Below are 19,540 nucleotides of genomic sequence, written 5' to 3'. Positions count from 1 at the left end.
CGTTTTTGGTATCTATTATGCAGCATAGTACGCATATATTATATACAAACAGAAATTTGGAAAACAATAGCTATTTTAAGGTCTCTCTCTCTTAATTCATAATGCACCATACATATAGGTGTGCCTCCTCTGCCCCCCAAATATGCTTTCTGCTCCCCCAGACTTACCAAAGCATCCCCAGACTCCCTTGGTGTCTAGCGGGGGCAGCCGGTGGATGTCTGCAATGTGCATAGAGAACCTCTGCTGCTGCTGGCACTACCACCGGTGCTTCTATGGTGTAGCCCCGGAGGGTTATGTCACGCCTGTGCTCTGTTATAGAAGCTCCTGGGAAGTGCCGGTAGCAGCAGGGGTTGTCTGAGTCGCACAGACGTCCACCAGCTGCCAGAGAGGAGGATCTAAATGGGGGGGGGGAAAGAAACGCCTGCCCGGCTCCCGGAACTGCATATCCCGGCATCGGGCTATACGAATTGCGCTAAACCCTGAACATAGGCTGCACTCTGTTAAATAAATAAATAAAAAAGTGTGGCCTAGATTCGGGTCAATACGGTGTTATCACTATATACATAAAGCACCACCATTGGAGAGTTGTTACCACAGTACTTAGTAAAATAAGTTGTATTACGCTGTCTCGGGGATCTAAACTCAGCAGGATCTCAGCAAGATACTCAACAGATCAGTACAGTGCTTTTCCCCTGATATGAGCTATCCTTAATGTCAACAGGAATTTAGCTTTTATTATCACATAGTTGATATAAAATATATATATATATATATATATATATATAAAATATTAAAAGCCTTGAACATTCTAGTATGTAATGTTCAATGACTTATTAAGAAGTTGAAAATTCACATGTCTTGATACCAAGCCCCATGGTCAGGTATACCAAGAAAAGTTTCAGTCATAACTGTCAGAAGAATTGATTGGGATACAATGAAAAATCCGCATGTAACCTCAGGAGAAATACAGGCTGCTCTGGAAAAAGACAGTGTGGTTGTAGGAGCACAATATAATGATACTTGAACAAAAATTAGTTTCATGGTAGAGTTGCTGGTAAGAAGCCTTTACAGCAGCAATGCCACAAAAAAAAGCCTGGTTACAATATGCACAACACCTTGACACTCATCACAGCTTCTGGCACACTGTAATTAGTAATGACAAGACCAGAATAGAGCTTTATGGTCACAACCATAAGCGCTATGTTTAGAGAGGGGTCAACAAGGCCTATAGCAAAAAAGAATACATCTATGAATCGTGGTGGCTCTGGTGTTTTGCGGGTTTGTGAGCTCTGAAGGCACAAGAAATCTTGTGACGATTGCTGGCAAGATGAATGCAACGTATTATCAGAAAATACTGGCAGACAATTTGCATTCTTCTGCAAGAAGGCTGCACATAGGATGCTTTTGGACTCCATTGCAATGACCCTAAGCACAAGGCCAGGCTGACCCTCCAGTGGTTACAGTAGAAAAAGGTCAAGGTTTTGGAGCGGCCATCACAGTCTCCTGACCTTAATATCATCGAGCCACTCTGGGGAGATCTCCAGCGTGCGGTTCATGCAAGATATCCAAAGACTTTGCATGACCTGGAGGCATTTAGCCATGATGAATGGGCAGCTATACCACCTGCACGAATTTGGGGCCTCATGGACCGCTGTGAATGCTGTCATTGATGCTAAAGGGGGCAATACACAAAGGGTATGCAGACTTTGAACAGGGGTCGTTTAATTTTTTTTTTCTTTTTTTTTTCTTTTTTTTTTCTTTTTTTTTTCTTTTTTTTTTCTTTTTTTTTTCTTTTTTTTTTCTTTTTTTTTTTTTATGATTGTGCCATTCTGTTATTACCTACGGTTGAATATGAATCCCATAAGAAATAAAAGAAATGTTTTGCCTGCTCACTCATTCTCCAAGGATATGCAAACTTTTGATCACAATTGGACCACCCACCGCTCAATATAAGGTCTTTCACTTGTGACCTAATATAGAGTATTATAACTCACTTGGATATTTTGTGGTACATGCAAAGTGTGAGCGATTAATTTACAGGTTAAGGTATATGAACACTGATTAACCATTATGCTTTCTATTTTTTGTTGTAGAATAACTTAACGAAGAATAGGTATTCATCCACTTTGCTGAAATACAACAATTCGATGTATGTTTCTAAAACCCCTATTGAAATCACTGGTAATACAACTTCTATAATGGAAGATGTCATCTCTCACAAGGAAACATCAGTTCAGCCTTTCTCCCAAGAACAGTATGACACAGAATACGAAAGAGCGATGACCGAGAAAGAGGAACAGCAATCTGAACCTGAATCAGACAGCAGCAACAGTAATTATCACACAGATAATGGTCATAAAGACGGTGACATCAGTATTGACTCTTTGATACTTGAAAACAAGGAAGAAATGCCTAATGCCAATCCGGTTTCCAATTCATATGGCTATGATAAACCACATGTTCCCTTAGATTTACTTACACAAATGAGCAAAGATATTTAACTGAATGTTAGGTGCTAGGAACTTTGGTTCTGCATTTCTAAACAATGAAGTTATGGAACTCATGACAAATTTAAAGCAGAAGAGACAGATGAGGCAACGGACCGTTGTCACTAGAGCTAGAATGCCAAAAGGAGACAGTGGTAATGATTCATTACTGGGGATTTAAAAAAAAAAAAAAAAAAGAGCCTCTCTTGTTTTATCTACAAGACCTATCCACCTGATGTATTCGTTTGTCTTAGTCTGTTAATTCTAGTCTTGTCATACCCCTTGAATATATGTATTGTAAGAAGCGCTGCTTAAATTGTTGGCACTATATAAATAAAAGATAATACAAGACAATAACATCCTGGGGGAGGGGGTTGTAAAATATAATGTTTGTGATCCATGGAGCAGGACATATGCCTCTCCTTATGAAGGGCACCCTGTGTCCCATCTGGCACAGGATGAATGATAATCCCTGCTACATGAGAAGCCATGCTCGGCAGAATATTGAGTGTTCCCAGAGAAGCGTGTTTACTCTGGGGATTGTGGTTTGAGTGGCCATGGAAGATATTGGGTTGATGTTGAGCCTGGATTCCGTGGACAATCCTGCTTTGGGAGTTCTGTATGATAGATCCTTGTTGATTAATTGAGGAGGCTACCCATATATAGCAGGGGACAGAAGCACAAGGATATGGAACCCTATCCAAGGACCTTGGAGAGTCCTGCATATCAGGATGTTTGTGTGAATGTGTTCTAAGTATGTGCCCAGCTCCTGTATCCTGGTAGAGATTGTTACAAACAACTAGAATAGAGTGAGTGTAGTACAAGGCATTTCTGCTAGAATATATGTGGTATCTCTCTCTCTTTGTTTCCCTGTATTTGTTGTCCTCCATTTGTATGACTTCTCCCATTAAGTGCATTTTATTACATTTTTGTCTGGCTGGATGATCCTAGCATTTTATGTTAACTCTGGCCCTACCCCTGAGAAATGCTACCAGGTCACTTCAAAACTATGGCAGTGTTATATATGTTTATTTTAAAATACATATATTAAAAGGGGCTCCTTTTAAGGATGTAAATGTTTGACCACTTGTCAGATTCTTGTTTTTCATATCCTTTAGGTAGCCTTTTGTGCTTAGTCTATCCTATGGAATACACTTGGGTGCCCACAGGAGTGTGGGGTGCTGCCCTATGTGCAGATAAAGCGCCTGCATTAGTTTCAAGGCCCATGACATTAAAGAACAATGTGAGTATTGTGTACAGTGTTTTACTTCACTATCTTTTTCACCAACCACACCAATTTTTCCAGGAGGAAAATGGCAAAGCAATACATAGTTCACCCCCGCTGTCAATCCCCTTGCTGATATTTCACTCTGCCCCTTCCAAAACACAATATTTGGACTGTAACTAAGTGGTCACCTTACTCGAAAGTGTCAATCAACATAAAAGCAAGTGGTTTACACGATGTTAATACATTTTTGGCACTGTACAATAGAGCATGCTTGATAAGTGAAATGCCTAGTTGCTTTTGTACAGCTTAATATATATATATAAATAAAACCACTACCCTTTATATGCACACCTGTTTATGTGTTTATGATACTTTGTGTGTGGCAGTTTTTTTTTTAATATAACGTTGTAGTAGACTGGGTGTTAGTGATGCCAAAAGCCTTGGGAGGTTACTCACTTTATGTAGGTTTCAGGTTCCTAAACAGGTACTTACTACAGTCGCATTTCAATATGATCCGCTCTGGAGTCAACTCATTGAGACCTTTTATGGTTACAATAAACTTTAAAGGGAGTTTACCTGCATGTTCCTATTTCTTAGTCACGCCAGAAGTATCCTCTCATAGCCGTACCATCGGACACCGGTCTGCGTTACTTCCCGTTTCAAGCCCTCCCATTCAGTCTGCCTGCCGCTTCATAAGTTTTCACAAAGAAATCTGTCAGAGTAGCAGGCGTTATATCAGGCATCTTTTATCTACACGATAAACTCACCATCACTGCTGTTAAAACACCTGCAAATTTCCCTTGCGCTACTGCAGTAGTTGAGTGGATGATGAATTGGGGAAAATCTCGGCTCGTCCCTCCCAGATGCATCACCTTCCTTGGGCTCAGTTTATTTGGAAATGCAGGGGTATTTAAACAGTACAAGGGGCTAATTTACAATAGACACAGCAAGACGCACTTGGTAGGGCGTCGCTATTGTAGTCTGTGGGGAGGATGGGAAACACGAGCATTTCCCTGACTTCTGGCTGAAACCTGCTGAATATCAGATCCAGGTACACATACTGGCCATGGAGGCCTCTGTCCTGTAAGTACTGACCCGATGGAGAGTAACACCACACATAAAACCCCTTTCAAAATGCAAGTGCCACAAATCTGTGTCTGAGTATTTAGAGTCTCTTGTACTTGGGAAAACATGGCACTCCGCACCAGGGCCCATAGTCTGTAGGAAGGAGGCTGGCACTCAATCCCCTCCAGGAGCCCATGGCACGGAGGCTTCGGTCACAGGCTTATAATCGACACTTCCCAGGGGGAAGCGTTTGACAGGCTAAATATGAAAAATTCAAAAGAAGAACTGCAATGGCACCTCTGGGACGTATGGTACCACCAAGATATGCTTCAGGGACAGACAACATCATTAGACCATCATGTGAGATTTGCCTAACGAGATTCTGTCATCTCTGGTTTGGTGGTTAGACCTGCCTCGGGTAGAGATTGGCCGACATATGCACCTCTGGTCATCGGCACAGATGCCAGCAGTGGAGGTTGAAGTGCACATTTTGCAGATCAAGCTATCCAACGCGGTTAGAGGAAAAACTAATTTAATCTCTCGGCAAACCTAGATTTTTTGGTGGTTGAAAGAGCCCTGGTATTTTGGCAACACCTCCTTGTGAACAGGACAGTTTCGGCCAGACAACACAGCAGAGGTAGAGATAGTTATAGCATATCTCACTTTTGGACCTGCACATCAAGGGAGCCTTGAATTTACAGGTGGATTTTTGTCTGTGTCTGCTGTTACTGGGTACATGGTCCCACCACAAAGACTTTTTCAGCTAGTAGTCAACAGGTAGGGAGCCCCAGATATCAATCTAGTGGCTTTCAGAACAACGGCTTACGTCTACCCCCCCATTCTACGTTAATAGCTCGACTCCTCAAGAAAATCATCTGACAGGGCTTCAGTCCTCCTTATTGCACCAGATTTGCCTTGGAGCATTTGATACAGCTGTGTGTGGAACCACCAGTTTGTCTCCCTCTGAGAAGAGTCGTCTTATCTCAGAAACCAGTATGCTATCTGAATCCGAACGTTCTCAAACTAAGGGCTTCGGGATTGAAAGGATGATCCTGAGAAGAAGGAGTTCTCAGAAGCGGTCATAGAGACTTTACTGCACAGTAGGAATCAGGTGGCATCTCGGGCTTCCAGGCAGGCCAGCAGCAACAGAGCCTCGTTCAAAACCCTTAAAATGCAATCGTGACGCTGAAGGGGTTAACGCTGCACTGTAGTTATCAGGTAGACAGCAGCAGCAGTGCCCCTCCGATCACCATGATTGTGGCGTTGTGGGCCCATTCTTTTTGGATGACATACCTGTAGTGCATTTTAAAATGACTCCTGGGCCCAGCCACGATAGGGTTAATTAGTATAGTATAGTCATATGTCTTGTGACTTAGGAGTCAGGCGTCAACGTGTGTAGACCACTGTGCTAGACAGATAAGGAAATGCCCAGGTACATAAGAACAAAAGGGGTGAAGGACCTCGGTTTAAGGTGCACGGCCAGCAGAAGCCACCTAGAGATAATACCATGACGTAAAGACACTTGTCACTGGAGGATTCTGGAAAGTCCCCACGACGGCTATAAAAAGCTAAGGCCGCGACCACAATCTTTGGAACCTCACCTGTGGTGTTTGCAAGAACGTGCACGGGCAGCCCAGGATGGATCCAGAAATCCTTGCGTCCAAGACAAGTGGCTCTTTGAAAAGACTGTTTCCCAGTCTCTGCTGAGTTGAGAGTTAATCAGCTAGAGGAGTGATAACTACTTGGCTTGGTGATGTAGTACTGTAGTGACACTTGACACTATAGCATTGAGTGCTGTGATATTGATTGATTTGATTGCTTAACTCGTTTTACGCACACATATATACATACATATAAGTTTGCATACGCAACTATTTTTTTAATCTTCTATATTAAGAGTTCTATATTAAAGTTTTGCTTGATCAAATTGCTGTGTGTGGTGCTGTCATTCCATATCCTCATTGACTGGGCAAAACAATGCCAGGTACATATACAGTAACAATACAGAACATCGGTGTCTCATAACATCTATAAGAACCTTAGAGGAAAGAAAGATGACCCTCGATTGGATGGACTCCACTTCACGTTGCTGTATGGTGGTGAGGAAATCCCTCTTACTGTCCACATGTACAACCCTATGTGTCTGAAGAAGCCATCATAGCCTGGTTATATAGATATTGCAACTAGGTATCTAATCCACAGAAGGTACGAAATGAAAGGGGGGTTTGGAATGGTAAGAGGAGCTTCCTTGTGCAGTTAAAGAGCACAACGAAGGGGTCGCTGGAACAGTGCATCCCCCCAGTGTTTCTCCATCGGTAGCAACAGAGGATACTGTTTCTACCCAGGGATGCCCTAGGGGCTGACCCCAGGCCCTTATGCAGGAACCACATGGGATCACATCACCGCTAGCTGTGATAAGTAAGTTATGCAATGGATGTGGCAAGCCAGACCATCTATATGAGGACTGTACCAGAAAGCCCCAGCGGTCCTGGGCAGGTATGGCTGCTGGATGGCCTGGGAAGCTAGATCCAGGTCCAAGCAAGCCCCCCTACAGCTGATGTGAAGGAGCCTGTAATGGTGATGCGGCCACTGGCTGATCCTGCTGTGCTGGTCACAGTGGGAAAAGTAATGCCAATCGATAAGACGAAGGAACAGGCTGTTTCGGGTCCAATGGATCCCTCATCCTTGGTGGGTTCTGCAGATCCCAGTGTGTTTTTTAATCCCTGTGTAGGTCCTTCTAAATCCCTGTGAGAGTCACTGTCAGGGCTCAGGTAAGCAGGTCAGGTAGGAGCCCGGTTGCAGGGGATATCAGAGGCTCAGTTTGTACCCACTGATGCATCATTACCAGAAGGAAGGTACAGATAGGCAAAATGAAACATAGCAGACTGAATCTTCATATGAGATGGTCTGTATTGTAGAAGCTGGTGAGACAGGTAAGTACAGGCTGTAGACACGCCCAAATAGGGAACGGGCACAAAGGCAAATGTACAGAACGATAGCCCCCTAGTCGGGCACAAGATAGTACTAGGACCCTGTAGCTGGACTGATAGGGCACACTCTCTGGAACACGGCTGGAAGCCCTCAGACAGGGCACACGGCAGGGAGACCTCAGGCAGGGCAGACGTTGTCAGACAGCCCGGGTCATAATCAGAAAGGCGATATCAATGCCAAATCGGAAATCCTGGAGTCAAAACGAGTGAAGTTAAAAGCAAGCCGGGTCACAATGGGTTAATCAGACATGCTGCTACCAGGAGAACAGGTACTTTATTAACTATATGCAACAGTACAATAAATACTTTAAGACAGGTTAAATGATATAATGGAGCATTTAAAAGGATAGAATGAATTAAAACATTTTTACATAAAATTTCAAATACATAAAACCAGTCTTTGGGATGTTCAATCCATTCCAAGTAAAATGTTCCACATATTAAGGCACAAAAGTATATTTGCTTTCTTTGAACCCATGCCCTTACAATCCTTTAAAAAGTGCGTGTACATGTTGCTTAAAGCCATCTTAAGACAAATGGAAGGGTCTGTATATTCTTTCTTAAGCTATAAAATATTCCTGGCCTTCCTAAATGATTCTTTGATACAATTTATCATAATCCATAAAACACGTGTCTGGTCAGCTGTGGGACAAGTAAAAAAGCCATATAAAACAACTGTATAGTTTAACAACCTAAGGCCAATAATACATTTTAAAAGTGGGCCTGCCTTTTTCCATATGTTCTGTGCATAAAAGCAGTTCTAAAATATATGCAACATTGTCTTATCTTGTGTACACTGATCTCTGGGGCACTGAGCTGTGGTACCAAGACCTCTCCTGTGCTGAAATTGTCTAGTAGGCAAACATTCATGCACTAACTGCCATGCAAGAACAGTGGAGTCTCCAGCTTTCATATTTAGGGGGGGGGGGCACATGGGGGACAGAGACCAGGGGGGTCAATTATTAAAGGCTATATATACACTATATATATATATATACCGTATTTGCTCGATTATAAGACGAGGTTTTTTTCAGAGCAAATGCTCTGAAAAATACCCCTCGTCTTATAATCGAGGTCGTCTTCTAATCAGACCTCAAAATGTCTGCTGGGGCCATGCTGCTTACCGGGCTTCGGTCCCGAGCAGCAGAAGAACGGGAAGCTAGAAGAGTGTCATATAACTCTGCCTCCCCCTCCTTCCTCTGGGGGCGGGGCCAGAGAAGTTGCTCGCACAGCCGGACCCCTGCAGAAGTCTTGGTGTGAGAGATCTGCAGTTCAGGTAAGGGGGTGGGGGAGGGTTTTTGTGATTAATGTGTGAAGTATGTGTGATTAATGGAATGAATGAGTATTTAAATGTTTGTGAATGAGTGTGTGTGTGATAGCATGGATGTGTAAGGGGAGTGGGGGTGGTAGCATGGCATAGGGAGGTTGTTAGCACACATACCTCCAGAAATGCCTTTTAACCCCCTATATGCCACTCTGGCATATAGGGGATTAAAAGGCACATCATGGGGCAGAGTGGCAAATAGGGGGTATAAGGCATTTCTGGGGGCAGAGTGGCAACCCTGGGGGCAGATGTGCATAACTGGGGGGGGCAGGTTGGCAAATAAAAGGAAATAAAAATTATATATTTTTCTCAATCATAGCTTTTATTAAATATGAAAATATTGTTTACATGAATTAATATTTACTAGTAAAACTTTTTTTCCTATAGGGTCGTCTTATATTCAGGCTTTTTGTTTTTTTCCTAAATTAATATTAAGATTTGGGGGGTCGTCTTATAATCAGGGTCGTCTTATAATCGAGCAAATACGGTATATATATATATATATATATATATATCAAATAACAGATGGAATAAGTATCTTGTGATAATACCTTTTTTATTGGACTAACAGAATTTTAGAATGACAAGCTTTCGGGAGCTCTTCTCCCTTTCTCAAGTCTAAAGCATATCTGAGCAAAACGACACATAGAATTCAATTAGTGTGGCAGGAGAGGGGGGGGTGCTTACTACCCAGATCTGATAAGGGAGGGTGAGATGTAGTAAAAGTATGTGTCCCTCCAGAGGGTCATAAATGAGTAGGGAATTTGGAGGGGGGGTTTTAGCACTGCTGAAGATAAATTAACAAAAAGAGAAAAAAGAAGAAAAAAAAAAAAAAAAAAAAACATAAGATGGTAGTGCTCACATACAGGGAATAGGAATGCAGTGATGAATATAAGAATGGGATGGGAATGTATATATCTACACATGTTGTCATATATACAGGTACATATAGATGAACATGGTGCACTAAAAATACAGTACATATAGCAGGTGGGGGGGGTTTATGTAAAACCTGATACAATGCACTAAATGCGACCTAGGATGCTACATTGGAGAAACCAGCCACCAATTAAATGGAAGAATGAACATGCACAGACATTCCATTAAACACCACAAGGAAAATTCCTACTGCACCCCTGTGGGACACCATTTCACGCAAAATGACCATTCTGTCAAGGACCTAAAAATCAAAGTACTGAAAGGGGACTTCAGTAATACCAAAGAAAGACAAATATTTGAAGTCAGAATGATTCAACTATTCAACAGCAAGAATAGAGGACTCAATGTCGATTTGGGTTTCCTGTCCCACTACACAGGTTTTACATCCCATTCTTATATTCATCACTGCATTCCTATTCCCTGTATGTGAGCACTACCATCTTATGTTTTTTTTTTTTTTTTTTTTTTCTTCTTCTTTTTTCTCTTTTTGTTAATTTATCTTCAGCAGTGCTAAAACCCCCCCTCCAAATTCCCTACTCAGAACATTTATGACCCTCTGGAGGGACACATACTTTTACTACATCTCACCCTCCCTTATCAGATCTGGGTAGTAAGCACCCCCCCCCTCTCCTGCCACACTAATTGAATTCTATGTGTCGTTTTGCTCAGATATGCTTTAGACTTGAGAAAGGGAGAAGAGCTCCCGAAAGCTTGTCATTCTAAAATTCTGTTAGTCCAATAAAAAAGGTATTATCACAAGATACTTATTCCATCTGTTATTTGATATTGACACCACTGGACTAATACGGCTACAACCTCTACTCTATATATATATATATATATATATATATATATATATACATATATGCGTTAGACATGCATTTTTAACTACAAAATATGTACTTATCTCTTTGAAGTAAAGACTATGATTGAAATATGATTTTAAAATAACTCATTCTTTAATATTAGACCCTACTGCTGATATATATAATATTTATATATATCAGCAGTAGGGTCTAATATTAAAGAATAAATATTAGACCCTGCTGCCGATATATATATATATATATTAGCCCCTGCTGCCAATATATATTATTAGCCCCTGCTGCCAATATGAATATAAATTTTAGACCCTGTTGCCAATATTTATAAATATTAGCCCCTGCTGCCAATATATGTATATATATATAAATATTAGCCCCTGCTGCCAATATATATTATTAGCCCCTGCTGCCTATATATATATATATATATATATATATATATATATATATATAAACATTAGACCCTGTAGCCAATATATTTTATAGTGACAAAATTGGACCCTACTCAAGCATTTCCTTGGGCCCTGCTCCATGCTCCATAGCATGCAATCATCCCCTCTGCTACCACACAAAAAATATATATTTGCCACACTGACTGCAGATTAGGGGAATATAGTGAGAGTCAGTGCAGTCTTCCCTCCTTCTGACTGCACTGTGACATTGAGAGGTCCTCTTCCCCCGTAATCATCCCCAGAGTCCCCTCATTCAATAAGACATGCCTCTCTTTTACTTACTCCCTGTAGTTCAGGTATAGATCAAATAAAAAACACATGGAAACAGCACATGCAACTAAATAAGACATAAAAACCCTGTATTTGCAGGTATACATAAATGATTTATGGAAAGATAGCATAGCAGGTATAGATCAACAGAACACACAAACCCAGCATTGCAGGTATAGATTAACTGGAAATTACATGTAAACTCAGCACTGAAGGTATAGATCAAACAAGCAACACATGAAACAGCACTCCAGGTATTGATCAACTGAATAAGACATACAAACCCTGTATTTGCAGGTATACATAAATAATGTATTCAAACATAGCATAGCATATATAGATCAAGAGATAAACACAAAAAAACTAGCTTTGCAGGTATAGATCAATTGGAATTCACTTAAAAACTCAGCATTTAAGGTATAGCTAAACCCCCTAAATTACAGGCATAGATCACAGGTTGCAAACCCCAAAGGCCAGCCTTGGCATCCACATTGCCAACAAAGAACCTGACCAGCACCCAAATTACACACACATAGGACGTGCCATTTTTGTCCTCAAACAGCCCAGCGTACGACATCTTTGTTACAGTCACACATTAATCCATTCATTCTCTCATTCTGGCTCTTTATTTCAATATTCTTGCTACCCTCCTTTCTCACCATCTAACCCCTCTCCCTTCTCACTATCTACCCCTCTCCATCCCTTCTCACTATCTACCCCATCTCCATCCGTTCTCCCTATCTACCCGATATCCCTCCCTTCTCCCTATCTGCCCCTTCTCACTCCCTTCTTGAAAAAAACAATATATAACTTGTGTGGGTTCAGTAAATGGGAAAGAAGAAAATTACAGCTAAACACGAGCAGAATGTTAAAACGGCCATTGTCACAAAGGGTACAAAAAATAAAATCAGCCTTTGTCACGAAGGGGTTAAAGAAAAAAATATTTTTAAAGAGAAAATACATGTAAGTGGAATGGTAAAACAGTATTTTATCTAATAAACAGGAATATATGTATTTTAACACTCGGTATCTATTATGCAGTTGTTAGTTGTCAGCATATGTTAATACAAACAGAAACTTGGAAAACCAACAGCCATTTTAAGGGCCCCCCCTTAATTCATAATCCACCTTACTTATAGATATGCCACTCTGCCCCCCAGATATGCATCCCCAGACTCCCTGGTGTCTAGCGGGGGCAGTCGGTGGACGTCTGTCTGCTGCTGCTTGCCACGTCCGCCGGGGCTTCTATGCCGGCGCTCCGTCATTGAAGTCCCGGCAGAAGTGCTGGCAGCAGCAGAAGTTGTCTGCACGCATTGCACAGACGTTCACCGGCTGCCAGACAGGAGGATACAGGTCCCCTGCGGAGCTGCAGGGTTCATCATCTCAGGCAGCCGGAGAACCTCTGTTCAGACAAACGGCACTGCTACTGGACAGTACTTCCACTGGGGCTTCTATGGTGGAGCATTGGAAGGTCATGTAATGCTCATCGCTCAGTCATAGTAGCCCCGGCAGAAGTGCCCGCAGCAGGGGTTGTCTGAATCAAAAATCAGATCCTTGGACTAAACTGCAAAATCACAACTCAGAAGGACAACCTTTAATGGATCCTACAGCAGAACCAGAAGAAGCACCAGGTTATGTGGGTGAATCAACTGCCCAGAAACTACAGAGCATCTCCTGTGAGCAAGAACAAACCCAATTAATATTAGAGCTGGAAGTAACGTCAGCTGACAGCACACTGTAGCTGAGATCATCTCCAAGCAAATAGAGCAGCAAACTGACTAAGACTCTGGTACGCAGCTACTAGAGATCAAAGAAGATGAGAGAGTTTGTTCAAGAAAAAGCAGATGAGTCCCTGAATTTAAGACAGGAGGATAATACATTTGCAGAAGCAATCAAATGTACCTCAGACGAAGATGTTATACCTAAAAAAAGGGGCCTGAAATAAACACATCTTTAGAAGTGTCCAATTCTACCGCCACAGTTAAGGTTATGCTGGTTCCCGATGGTCAAGTGGTTACTGTGGCATTCTCTATTGGATATTCCGTAGAAAACCTTAACCCTTTCCAGTCTTATGTCGGAATATATCCGACAAAATATTTTACCACTTGTGGTCCAATGTCAGATTTACTAGTTGACAGCTAGGTGTCGCTATTATAGGAAAAAGTATTTTACAGCTTGTGGTTCAATGTAAGATTTCCTAGTGACCACTAGATGTAGCTTTTATAAAGAAGAATTAGCCATATTATTAGTACTGAGTGATTCTGAATGCGATTTTAGTGATGAAGATGATTATGAAAAAAGTTTCATACAATGAAAAAATATTGAGGCTAACATAATAAATGGTTTTTGAATAGTATTTATTAATTGCTCTGTAGTTATAAGAAAGTATAACTGTTTTGTATAAAAATTTAAAGTATTTCTTTTTTTCCAAAACTTAAAGTAGACCTGCTTGGCGAACTTAGTGAAAGTTTATTGGACCACAAAGGGTTAAAATTTACTTTGCAACTCAGATGAAAATCCTTGAAACTGTCATTCAGATAATGTTTGAAGGATGTGTTGTGCAAGACCAGGAGACCTTGGTGGATCTCGGAGTTATGCCTCATGGGACGATTCAACTGGAGATGCTGTCACTGTACCCTGCAACTAATTCAATGAAAGCTGTGAAACTTCAGGATGAATACAGCATGCCAGATGTTATAACCGTCAGAGTGCAGACAGGCGAGGAAACATACCAGGATCTGGTGGTCGAAATTGAAGGCTCAACTACCGCAAACCATATCTGGGTGGATACCGGCATAAAATGAAAGTAGTGGTGTTTCATCATGCAGGCACACAGACTGTACCAAAAAAGAGGCCAGATAGAGGAACCATTGTGTTCTGTAGGGAAACACAGCCTGTATTCGAAAAGAACAACTCACAACAGTCAAGGAATACAGTGTCTACACAAATAACCAATATTGGGTGTTATGTTGCCAATTTAACCGATAAACTGTTGCAACCAGGAAGATACATTAAGCGGATGAGTTCACAAGGGGGTTAGTGGCTGCGCTCTCACGGATGTGAATACGTGAAAAAAAAAGAAACACGAAGGGCGCAAGGGGCTACTCACATTTGGTGGGGGCTTCTTCAGTTAGCCCCCAAGTATGCGCTTGGGCGATATAATCCTCGCCTGAAGATTTCTTTGGCAACAATCTTTGGAGCGATATGTAGTGCAGGTTTCTTCAGTTAGCCCCAAAGTGTGCATTATAATCCTCGCCTTGGAATTTCTTTAGCAGCAACTTTTGGAGCAGTCTGGAGTGTCCTCAGTTACTTTTTGGTGTGCAATAGTAGAATTGCTCACTCCTTAGCGCAAACAATAAAAACCAAAAAAAGGTTAATATAAAATAACACACAAAGGCTCCTGATACATTGAATGTTTTTATACAGTTTGAAATGTCTGGAATGGTGCCAAAATGACATCATCAACAACAAATAACAAACCCATGCATGGGGGGTATCACTGTACTCAGAAGATCTTGCTAAACACATATTAGGATGTGGTTCAGTAGTGATATATACCAGGAGCTGTAAATTTAGACCTGAAGTAAAATGTGTGTGAAAAAAATGCAAATAAAATGTCTACCACAAAGTTTGACAAAGGCTAGTGGTAGAATTAGTACATGAAAATAGTTGTCAGGGTTCAGCCCCAGCCTTGGAAACTGCCAGGCGTGGCCGCCCCTTTAAGAGAGTTGTGAGTTAATTAAGTTCTTTGGAGCCATAGTTCATGCCAGATGCTGGATCTGCCTACCTGCCTGCCTGCCTGCCTACCGCTTTCACCCGGACTGCCTACTGGATTTCCCCTTTTTTGCTTGTTACCTGTCCCAGACCCTTTTGAATACTTGCCTGGACTTTTCTACCCTCATATGCATGATATGCCTCCAACTCTGCTGCTTCTGGTGAGATGCCTTGCTTTGCTTTTGTAATATAACATATAACCAAACATTCTGCTTGTGTCCTTTTTGTGAAGTTTGTTTCAATCACTGCGTTCTTACACTCCTGCGCTCTGGACTCCAACATCCAGTTAAGGGCTGCAATATAATGAGCCTGACAGAATGAACTCACCATTATGGAGTCCGCAGAGTTAAGTAAGACGCTCAGTACCCTTACCCTGCAGGTGTCCCAGCTATCCCAATCTCTTCATAAATTGCAGCGGGACTTTGCTTTATTTAAAGAGACAGTACACCATACACAGGAACCTGTATATCCTGAACCTGATGTTGCTCTACCTGAGAAATTCTCTGGCACTCGCTCTAAATACAGCGCCTTTAAGATTGATTGCGAGTTACTCTTCTCCTTAAAACCACGCACCTATACTACAGATTTTGTTAAAGTGCGTACTGCCATCACCCTGTTGTCAGGGCAACTGAAATCCCTGTTTTGGACACCTGGGACTCCTTTTTGAAGGCTATGGACTCTCTGTTAGCAGGTTCCCACCATCCCTCTGTTCCTTGACCTTCTACTCGCTCCTGCAAACAGCGCATTCGCAAGGACTACATTGCTGATCATGAGAGCTCGAAAAGACATAAGCGTGACCTAGGTTTGCCCTGCTATATTGACCCGTATGAGGTGTCTATGGATACAGAAGTTCCTACAAGTACTCCTATCATCCCAGAGGATCCTATAGGCACACCTACCTTGGACACTGAGGAGCCCATGGAAATTGGGGTACTCCGAACTACACTGTCCCTTGAAGAAAAGGCTAGAAGACGGAATAATGGCTTATGCTTTTATTGTGGTAAGAAGGGGCACTTTATCACATACTGCCCTACACGTTCACCTCGGCCTCAAGCTCTTCATATTGGGACTGTGTTTGTCCACCCTGCCGCCTCTTCACATCATGTCCTAGAGGCAACTTCTTTGCTTCCATCTGAGAAGCCTGTGTCTAATACCCTCACTGGAACTACTGTGGCAAGTACCAGCAATACTTCTTGTTGTGCTAATGAAGCCTTGCCACCTGACTGTATTTATGCCTCCAATGGCACCATAGTGCGCAAGCACGATCTGGAGGTATTCGAAAAGGCACTGAGGGCCAGGAATACCACACCTGTAGATCTCCCCAATGCAAAAGAGGGAACTGCTGGGGGGATAGCGGTTATTGTTAAGGGTGATGAGCACCCTCCAGCTGTGCCAGAGACTGATGCAGTGGATTCCTACGATGAATGGGACTCCCTAACTGGTAGTGAATCTGACTTGGAGGATTATATCACACCAGGTTATTCTGTATACGCCCAGAGGGCGTCTTTGAGGAGGGGGTACTATCAGGGTTCAGCCCTTTAAGAGAGTGGTGAGTTCATTAAGTTCTTTGGAGCCATAGTTCATGCCAGACGCTGGATCTGCCTACCTGCCTACCTGCCTGCCTGCCTGCCTGCTTGCCTACCGCTTTCACCCGGACTGCCTACTGGATTTCCCCTTTTTTGCTTGTTACCTGTCCCAGACCCTTTTGAATACTTGCCTGGACTTTTCTACCCTCATATGCATGATATGCCTCCTACTCTGCTGCTTCTGGTGAGATGCCTTGCTTTGCTTTTGTAATATAACATATAACCAAACATTCTGCTTGTGTCCTTTTTGTGAAGTTTGTTTCAATCACTGCGTTCTTACACTCCTGCGCTCTGGACTCCAACATCCAGTTAAGGGCTGCAATATAATGAGCCTGACAATAGTTAAAATACTAGCATTTGAAATGTGTCTAGTGTCTAGTTTTCAAGCATATATGGTTTGGTGGGGGTAAATTGAACTGACCAAAAGAAAGCCCTTATTAAAAAAAAAAACATATAACTTGTGTGGGCTCAGTAAATCAGAAAGAATTGACCCTGCTCCACTTTTCTGTTGTTTATATACTAAGGTATATTCTCTCACACGTACATTTGCTCAATACTTGACAGCGCACCATCCATCCTTCTTTTTCTTTTTAGTTTTGTATTGTTCTTCTCCGTGATTGCTTTGTATTACAAGAAACATAATTTGTTTCCTGATCCTATTTTCTTAGGATTCTATGTACCGTATCTGCTCGATTATAAGACGAGCAAATGCATGCATACTCAAGAACTTGGTGACTTCATCTAAAGACTGTAGACTTTCAAACACAAACAAAAATTAGACCTATAAAACTACCAGAACCCAACTAAAACCTAACTGATTAACTGTAAAGCACAAAGATCAATGGTTATTAGAAGAATATGTCATATATGCAAAAATAAACCTGATAAATAGTATTTTTATATTTACAAAGTTGCGTGATAAAGTAATGCTCATAAAGAACAAAATATTTTCAAAGAAAAAGGTGAACTTAAAAAAACTATGATTAAGGGAACATGCTTATTTAAACAACTGGAATACAGTAAATTCACTTCCTATTATTCAGTAAACATTAACTAAATGAGAATGGAGAAGTTGTATGAAATACAATGCCACCTTTTAATATAAGGGAAGAATTGTCAACCACTTCAAAGGCAAATGTGCAGTCCATGTTTATTGGAAAGCTTATACATGCTGCAGAATGATGGGTTTGATCCTAGTGTTGTGCCTGTGGAGCTCCTGCTGTAAGTAACACAATGTTTATTAAGGTAGTCATATAAAACTATTTTTATATATTGCTAGACTGTTTTTTTGTTGCACATTTTCTGTCAGTTCTTACTGAAAAAGATTAGCAACTAAGCATTTTCCGTGCTATTTTTCCTGCATCATGGAGGGGGTTATTGTACAAATGTAACAGGGAAATGATCAAGGAACAACTATAGAGTTTACTTGCAAGACTGAATAAGTTAACTCTACAATACTTCCATAAGATCTCTGCTGCAGGAGTTTTAGTGCTAGATCTGAAACATGAGCCCTTTGTACTGAGGCTTTATTTCTACTGGTATGTGCCCTTATGAAGAGCACCAACTTTGAACATAAATATCAAATCAATGTAGAGCTGTTCTATTTCACCTAATGCATTGGATGACTTAATCAAGCACCCATAGATAAAGATAGGTACTAGTCCAAACACATAAGGAGAGCTGAGCCTAACTATACAATCCACCATTCTCAGATGTGCTAATACAAATAGTGAGTGTGATTTTACTCTAGAAGCTTGAAGAAGTAACATTTCAGCCATCATATGCACAGGGAGTGCTGTGGATGGAAGACGGATGGAGAGTTTTAAAGAGAAAGGACAGGAAGAGTAAAAATACTTTGTGTAAAAAAGTACACCTTATTATTAGCAGCCAACAATCCAGGGCAAGGCTGTGGGGCAAATACAGCTGAGTACCTGCCTGTGAAATACAAACTAGCACACACACACACTTACATGTGCACCATGACAAACACACCCACTCACAATAACATACATACTCACCCTCATACATACATACACACTCACTCTAAAACACATCTAACGCATGGTCATTTCTTGGGACTGCTGGCATCTTTGAATGGTCACTAATGCTGCAAACCATGTATTGCCCATAAACAAAAGTGCCTTTACTGAGGAATTATATGGATAAATAAATTAGTATTATTTATTGTTTTATATAGCGCCACTAAATTCCGTAGTGCTGTACAATGGGTAGACAGGATATAACAAGTAGTATATAACAAAACAATTTGACAGAAACAACAGGTGAGTTTACAATCTAGAGGGAGTTAGGGTGGATTACACAATAGGTAAAAGGTAAAAGTGCCATTGGTAGGGATGGAGTAGCCACACTACTATAAGTATTGCAGGCAGTGGCGACTCTAGAAACAATATATAGGGGAGACACACATGATACCACAGTCAAACTGGGGGGGATATGGAATGATACTTTTGTTATTGGACTAACATAATACTTGATCATTCAACATGGGAAGCCTGAAGCCAATTAAGTATGACGAATCCTTGAAATAAATATTATAGAGTAAATAACACAATACCTTAACTTTTCCACTAAATGATTTCAG

General features: G+C 41.4%; 1 protein-coding gene across 1 annotated transcript in view; it reads left to right on the top strand.

Annotated features, from left to right (window-relative positions):
* Nucleotides 1-4,062, top strand: part of IFNGR1 (interferon gamma receptor 1) — a 39,406-nt gene extending 35,344 nt beyond the window's left edge. Inside the window, exon 7 of the mRNA XM_053461038.1 lies at nt 2,094-4,062. Coding sequence (XP_053317013.1) covers nt 2,094-2,501 — 408 coding nt within the window. The 3' untranslated portion in view covers nt 2,502-4,062. The remainder of the gene's footprint in view (nt 1-2,093) is intronic.
* Nucleotides 4,063-19,540: the final 15,478 nt, after the last annotated feature.

Source organism: Spea bombifrons, chromosome 3, assembly GCF_027358695.1.
Source record: "Spea bombifrons isolate aSpeBom1 chromosome 3, aSpeBom1.2.pri, whole genome shotgun sequence".
Lineage (NCBI taxonomy): Eukaryota > Metazoa > Chordata > Amphibia > Anura > Pelobatidae > Spea > Spea bombifrons.
This window is presented reverse-complemented; position numbering and strand designations above follow the sequence as displayed.